The sequence below is a fragment of the Ipomoea nil genome, unplaced genomic scaffold (assembly GCF_001879475.1).
Source record: "Ipomoea nil cultivar Tokyo-kokei standard unplaced genomic scaffold, Asagao_1.1 scaffold2279, whole genome shotgun sequence".
NCBI classification, from domain to species: Eukaryota; Viridiplantae; Streptophyta; class Magnoliopsida; order Solanales; family Convolvulaceae; genus Ipomoea; species Ipomoea nil.
This window is the reverse complement of record NW_017618707.1, coordinates 564,371-572,500: the sequence shown is the minus strand read 5'-3', so window position 1 is coordinate 572,500 and position 8,130 is coordinate 564,371. Positions and strand designations below refer to the sequence as shown.

General features: G+C 35.0%; 1 protein-coding gene across 1 annotated transcript; it reads left to right on the top strand.

Moving 5' to 3' along the window:
* The first annotated feature begins 966 nt into the window (after positions 1 to 966).
* LOC109150349 (serine/threonine-protein kinase STY46-like) lies at positions 967 to 7,789 on the top strand. The gene is made up of 5 exons (XM_019298249.1): positions 967 to 1,261; positions 2,204 to 2,524; positions 3,387 to 3,900; positions 7,021 to 7,163; positions 7,321 to 7,789. Exons 1-5 carry the CDS (start codon positions 1,016 to 1,018, stop codon positions 7,519 to 7,521), a joined length of 1,425 nt encoding a protein of 474 aa, XP_019153794.1. The 5' UTR covers positions 967 to 1,015; the 3' UTR covers positions 7,522 to 7,789.
* Positions 7,790 to 8,130: the final 341 nt, after the last annotated feature.

The window sequence follows — 8,130 nt, the reverse complement described above, 5'->3', positions numbered from 1 at the left end:
CTAACATAATGTTATACATTATTGTTCATTGTATTGTATATAATATAAATATAATCTACTATTTTTTAATAATTAAAAAAACAATTAGTGAAAGCTATATGATTATGATTGAAACATTAAAATATCATTATATTATCCATCAAATCATAGTATATATAAACTAAAATTTATATTTTTTTTCATAATTATATATGAATAGTATGTAATGTAATATACATATTTTCTTTCTTTTTAGTGTTTCTTTTTTTTTTTTTGAAGATAGCCTGCGAGGCCTGCTAACACCTGCATGTATAGATTAGGGCCAAATAAATTTGGCCCACGCAGAGGCCCACCAAATTTATAGCCCATCATAGGGCGAGCTTAACGTATGGGGTGAGACGGCTTGTATTGACACCCCTAATATTACATGGAATGGTTGAGATCCTTTGAAGTCATTAATGGAGGTTTGTCTTGATGAAGAAGATGGAGTGAAGATGAAGCAAAAATGAGAGACAAAAGCTACTAATGATAGTTCAAGAAAGTGTGTGTAGTTACGATATATTTACTCTCTATAATAATTTTTATATTCAAAAAATATTTTAATATATAATAGTACTAATTAATTTAAAGTCAAACTAGTGCGGAATCTTATATAAGGAAAAGCTTTCAATATCTATTACTCTAATGCTCTCACTTAATTAATTTATACCTATTTTTTTAGAAATTAATTTATACCTTATTTAAATTAATCCCTTCCACTCAAATTGAAGATCATTGGAACCGTTATTAATATTGGGATATTCACTCATTCCCTAATATAGAGTTGCATAGTAAGAATGAATATTCAATTGTAGTTGTAAATTAACAATGATTATCCTCAGAATCCAAGCTTAGTTACGTTGTTAATTAATAATTATTATCCTCACAATCCAAGGTAAGAATAGGACATTCTTTCCTCATTGTAAACACCGTCTTTCTTGTCCCATCCCCACTTCCCAATTCATAAAGCTCTCTCAAAAATGTCACCTTGTAGCTAATGAAATTGCACCATTCATCATCTTATACTTGGAAAGAAAAATTGGCTATGATGATGAATGGTACCAGTGATCATACCCAACCCAAAAACGGCGGCTCTCGGAGGACCGCCGCCGCTGTGGCCGCTAACGGCGGCGGAAAGCGTCGTGGATGGTGTAGAGGACTAACTGACTGCATCATTTTGGGGCCCACCAATGGTTCACGATACCACTCAACTGCTCCTACAAACACCACTCATCGTCAACAGGTACTTATGTGACATATAAGTAGTGATATAACTGCTCTCAAACCATTTATTGTAGGTCGAGTTTATTATTTCACTCCATTCTTATAAGGGCAATCTCAATAAATATTTTTGGAGGTTTTTTTCATGTTGGGGGAGAAGGTAAATTATACCATGGAACAGGGTCTACCTTGCATTGTAGATCATGGTTTCTAGTTGACACATTATGTACCTGCAGTTGATAGTTTCTGTACCTGTAGCTATCATATTATGTGTAAGCAATTATCAAGTCAGATTTTGTATCTATAGTTGACATATTATGTAATGTAGCTATCATATTATGTGTCAGCAATTATCAAAGTTATTTGTTTACATGTACAAAAACGGTTATGTGTTAACTGAAGGTATATAATTTGTGTATCAGAGTTCACAAGACAATATGAACCCTGGTCTCTAAGTATAACAATGGCAAATTATTCTGTGGACTTGGGTTCAAAAATACATAATTTATATACTGAACGTTCACAATTTTTATATACTAAATGTTCACAATTTACATATTAAATGTTTCACAATTTTAATTACTAAATGTTCAATTTACATATTGAATGTTCGCAATTTACATATTGAATGTTCACAATTTTATTTACTAAATGTTCAATTTACATATTGAATGTTCACGATTTGAATTGTAAATATTTAGTATGTAAATTGTGAATATTCAGTATATAAATTGTGTATTTTAAGGTGGACCCGGTCCATGGCATAACTGTACTATAACAATTGGTGGAAGGAAGAGAAAAAAGTTAGATAGTGGATTGGAGGCCCAAAATACGCAGGTCCTTGGGCCGAGGATATCCCTAAAATAGATAACATTATAATTTGACATAATTTGATCAAGATGTTGTGTAATAATAGAAATAGAATATTGTAATTTATGTTTTTGATATTGATAAAATTGTGAAGGTGGCAGAAATGGAGAAGGAAGTAGAGAGGCAAAAGGAGCTAAAGGGAATGTACAAAATGAGGCTGGAAAGAACACAGAATTATTTAAGGTATTGTCTCCAAGTGGCCCAAGAAAATGGTTTCTTGGACTTCATCATCAACAACAAACAAAAACCTCAGCAAGAAGAAGTTGCATTATCATCCTCAAGTACTACTCTATGTAATGGGAGTATGAGTCCTCTGATTAGTACACCTCCCAGACCGCAACCGCTCTACCATTCAAATCTTGAAGCCCTCATTCATCAAGCCAAGCTTAATGGATGGTACATTGAGCCCCATGAGGTTTGTTCATTTATAGTATAACCGGCCCCTACACAAATTGCATTTATACAACCAAGTACTTGCTATTTATTATTGTTTGCACTTCATTGTTGTTCATTTATAGTTTACCCGGCCCCTACACAAACTGCATTTATCCAACCAATTACTTGCTATTTATTATTGTTTGCACTTTATTGAGCATGACTACTCTTCCACACAAAAGGCAATAAATTCCCTTGCCCTCATGCCCCACACCCCAGCACATTAAGATAGTGGATGAGTATATCACGGGCGGTGACTCTCACATGCGCCTAGTGCTGGATTTGATCATTCACCGGCCTCCACCAACATGGTGCTGGGCTTGGCCCTACTTGAACTTGCAATTCTGCCCCTGCCACCTGGTGTAGTTGGACTTGGCTCTACTCGAACTAGTGACATAACTCGGATATCACTTGTTAGGATTAATAAGCACTTACCACTAAGTCAAAAGTTATAACTTGTAGTAAATGGTGCAATTTTATTTCCTTATATCGTCATATTTTCGAGAGGCAAGGTGTTGAACTTGACCTTTCAGATTTCTGTCACATTTTTCAGAGATAAGGTGTTGACTTAGCTCTTCAATTCCCATCCAATAATCTTTTAGTCATTTAGTGCTAGACTTACCCTTTCGCTGGTTTCCTCCCCATAGTAACCGATTGAGCTGCCCATGTGAACAGAATGACTACTCCTTAGTCCTACTCCATTGATGTGCTACTATACAATCCATTTTAATAACAAGTGTGTTTTTTAATCTTATAGGTACCCAATCATATAGCATTGCTACCTAGTAAGCTATTCGACTGTCATATATATTTACCTGCAGCTTATTGTGTATTGAAAACAGATAGAACTGCAAGAACTGGTAGCGCAAGGAACCACGGCGGACATATACAAAGCAAGGTGGCGCGGCCTCGACGTCGCCGTGAAATGCATATACCCAGATTTCTTCCACTCCAACGACAACGGCGTCGGCTTCTTCGCGCAAGAAGTGGAAACCCTTTCCCGGCAACGCCACCGCTTCGTGCTAAGCCTGATGGGGGCGTGCCTGGAGCCGCCGGAGCACGGGTGGATAGTGACGGAGTTTCTGGGCACCACATTGAAAGATTGGCTCCACGGCCCGGGCAAGAGGAGAAGAGAGAGAAGTGTTCCTCTTCCCCCCATTGCAGAGAGGTTGGCTAAGGCCGTTGAGATCTCGCAGGCGATGCAGTATCTCCATGCCCAGAGGCCATTGAAGGTGGTTCATAGAGACTTGAAGCCTAGCAACATTTTTCTTGATGATGCATTTCATGTTAGAGTTGCAGATTTTGGGCATGCTAGGTTCCTAAGCTACCAGGAAAAGGCTCTAACCGGAGAAACAGGTAATTATTTTTTAACTTAATGGTTCGATCAGTAGGCAGTATTTGGTAAAAGAAGAAGGTAATTGTTTAAAAGCATAATTATACATTTATTATAATTTCATAAGTAACTCTTTAATCTCATATATTATATTTTGATTTAAAAGTATTACATTTTTATAAAAATATCACATTTTTCTTCATAACTATTACACTTTCTCTCATAAAAAACAATCAGTCAATCAATCAATTTATCAGGATTAATATTACATTTTTTCTCATAACTAAATGTTCACCTTTAAATATTATATTTTAATTTAAAAGTATTACACTTTCTGTTATAAGTAATAATCAATTTATTCCTGATTATAAGTATTATATTTTTCATCTTCATCAATGCAACCCGTCTCACGAATAAGCTAAGGATTCATGAGACATGAGACTCACCCTTAATTATGAGATGATATTATATGCATCAAGTTTATTTAATTAATTTATATTAAAATTGACTTAGATAACCAATTAACAAAAAATATATTATACTTTTTATGTGTTTATAGAAAAGTATTACATTTTTTTAAAAAAATTACATGTTTGATTTCACACCAGACATGCTTTTTTTTTTTCCTCTTTTTTTTTTTTAAATATAAAAATAAAAAAATAATTATTCCATAAATTTGATTTTTTTTTTTTCATTCACTAAATATGTAATTACTTTTTGGTGTATGGAAATACTTGTTAGATATTTTTAAGTTTGATTGACACAATCAATTCAATCATGTGGGATTATTAGTCAAATATATAATATTAAAAAAATATACTTGAAAGAAAGAAAAAAAAAAAAAAATTAGTTCGGTTACATCATATAGCTAGATTGCATATTAGTTTGGTTATATTAATTTGGACTAACCAATAAGTTCTAAATCAGTCATATCTTTGAAACTTAGCTTGGATCTATCATGATTAAAATTAGAATTTTGGTGTTATTCCTCAGCCAACACCATAATGGTATTTCAGTACTGTTCATACGCTATTGGCCTCCATTGAGGTTTTATTAATTAATGGAGTAGACTAACTTTAATTTAATATTGTTTTTTCAAAATTTTAATAATTTAATTTGGATCATTTCTTTCCAACTTTAATTATCGGGAGACTATTACTCTCGGCAAATTATTGGTCCACCCAATATTATGTGGACCATAATAAAAAATATATTTTTAATAGAGTTCATATACAAAATGGTTATCCGACTATTAGCTAATACTTGATTTTGTCCTGAAGAATTAAACTTACTCAATTTAGTCCTCTTAGTTTTTAAACGATACCCAATGTGGTCGTTTATCCATCGTTATTTTGAGGACAAAGAAGTCAATTTACTTAAGAAAACGTCATTTTGTCCCAATTTTGTATCTGTCGTTGTTCATTAAGAAAACGTGGAGGAGGTCCATGATGTTTTGTACCTGCGTCGAAAACAACGATGTTGGTTTGGTGGTGGTGTTTGAACTTTCGGGATTTGCGTGTTTGTGGAATATCTGCTCGAGGGTGGTTTTGAAGTCGAAATTGTATTTTAGGTAGTTGATGATGTAACGCGTGAGCAAGTGAACAGCGCCGCCGAGGACCGGATTTCTCGCGGCGATGTCGTTTTTGATTGAGTTTTCAAGGTCGCAGAAAATGTTCAACGAGGCTTCCGCGATTCGGTCTTCGACTGCGAGAATCTCGGACTTGATCTCGTGCTCGGAGTCGTCGAAGCAACCGTCGTCGCTGATCGCCGGGATTAGGTCCCGGATTGTTTCGTACATGTGGAGGAATTTGAAGAGCTTCTCGGCGGCGCGTTTGGTCTTGGCGACGGCGTCGGCGAAGTCGAGAAGCTGAATGACGACGGCGCGTGCTAGGTTGCTGAAGAGGCTCCGAGAAATCATGGGATGACCGGAGAAGACTGCATCGCCAAGCTCCCTTTCCGCCGGGAAGAGAATTTTGGACAACGACAAAGAAGTTAATTTACCCAACGTTTTCTTAATATACTAAAATGACGTTTATGCCCTTCAAAATAACAGTGGATAGATGACAATTCTAACGGAGGACCACATTGGGTACTAAAATTAAGAGGACTAAATTGAGTATGTTTAATTTTTTGGGACAAAATCGAGTATTAGCTAATAGTCGGAAGACAATTTTGGGTATTAACTTTTTGAGTACATTATACAAAATAATGCATTTTTAGTTTTTTTTTTTTTTTTTTAAATATAATGTATATTTTTAATATATTAAAAGTATATTATTTGATAACATAGTTCACATAGCTATATGGACCTTGGTTTACAAAATAATGATTGATCACTGACTAATTACTTTGTTATCAAACTGATTAAAATAATGATTCTTCTGTTAGAGTTAATAATATGGGTGTTGCTATTTGCACCACCCATTAACTAAAATGAGGTATAAAGCACTTTGAAAATGTAAAAAGTAGTAAATATGGGTGGTGCAAATAGCCTAATGGGTGGTCAAAATGCTATTTGCACCACCCTATTAAATTTACAATTATGAGGTCAAAATGTAATTTAAAAAAAAAAAAAAAAAAAAAAAAAAAAAAACGGAGCAGCCATCGCCTTCTCCGGTGAGAAGGCGACGGACTGCCTTCTCACCGGAGAAGGCAACTGGGCTGCCTTCTCCGGCGAGAAGGCGACCCACACAGTGGGCTGCCTTCTCGCCGGAGAAGGCAGCCCAGTTGCCTTCTCCGGTGAGAAGGCAGTCCTTCTCACCGGAGAAGGCGATCATTTTATTTTTTTTATTTTTTATTTTTAATGTTTATTGTTAAAAAATAATAAATAATAAATATTACCACCTACTTTGACTACATTTATTTGCACCACCTACTTTGGTATTTGCACCATCTATTTGACCTATTAAATAGATGGGTGCAAATAGTAAATAGGGTGGTGCAAATAGAACTTCCCTATATATATTACTTGTATCGAATTTTGTGTCATTTATTATGAATTAATTTATAGTAGAGTCAGTTAAGATGAAGAAGTAAATATTTATGGTGAAAATTTTTAATGCAATAAAATTTTCATTATGAATTTCTAGGTAAGAATTTTATTATTATTATTATTTTAATATTTGAAGTCTTGTTCTTTGTAGGAACTTATGTTTATATGGCTCCTGAAGTAATTCGCTCAGAGCCTTATGATGAAAAAAGTGATGTGTATAGCTTCGGCATCATACTCAACGAGCTTATTACCGGTGAACATCCATATATTGAAACCGAGTATGGTCCTTCAAAGGTATGCCCTTTCTATTTCAAACAATTGTCCTCGAGTCCCCTTTCTAGCTTTTCCGAAGATCACATATAATTTTTATTTTTATTTTTTAAATTTTATGACTTAAGTTTCAAATTATATATATATATGATGTTTCATATTCAATTTTGTTGCCTCTTAGATAGCCATAGAAGTTGCAGAGAATGGATTGAGGCCAGCACTTCCAGAAGAGCATGATGATGATGTCCAAACAAAAGAGATAATTGAGGTGATACAACATTCATGGGATGAAGATTCTGCCATGAGACCATCTTTTGCAACACTAACATGTGCCCTCATAAACATCCACAAAGCACTACTCACCCATGATGATGCTTTATAGCAGTGTTGCAAAAATCGTGCCTAGACACTAGGCGGTCGCCCTCCTAGAAACCCGCCTAGGCGTTCTAGGCGCTCTAGGTGCTTTAGGCGTCTTAGGCGGTCCCCAGGCGCCTAACGATTTTTTCAACATTACTTTATACTTTTATAGTATGTAGTAAATTTTCAGAAATTTAATATATTACCAATTTACCAACATGTACTGTAGTCGAATATACCAATTTATTGCCATAAACGGCCTTCGATTTTATTATACAAATTTGAACTCCAAATTTAAGGGTGTCTCACCATTCCTTCTTCTCCCAAAAGGTTGAATCCCCAACTCTAAAGGTCCTCCGGCCGCCAGAACATTTGGGAGGATGTAAATCACGATGATTTAATGGCTCAACAAATTGGGCCAAATGTCGGTACACTTTGAGCATAATCCCTACACTGCTGCCACCAAAGTTTGAAACTTGTCTATTTTCTCAAATACTACCTATTGAATCATTGAGTTAAATCCATGCGCGTATGTCTCATCATTCCTGTCATGGATAATTGGAGATTAGTGGATTTTGAAGGAGGTAAATTCTTAAAATTTTTATTTTGTTTTGGTACAACGTACAGCTCATGC

Coding starts and splice junctions, on each gene's coding strand:
- LOC109150349 (XM_019298249.1), top strand. CDS start 1,016: ATGAAATTGCACCATTCATCATCTTATACTTGGAAAGAAAAATTGGCT. Junction 1,262..2,203: donor ACACCACTCATCGTCAACAG/GTACTTATGTGA, acceptor AAAATTGTGAAG/GTGGCAGAAATGGAGAAGGA. Junction 7,164..7,320: donor CCGAGTATGGTCCTTCAAAG/GTATGCCCTTTC, acceptor GTTGCCTCTTAG/ATAGCCATAGAAGTTGCAGA.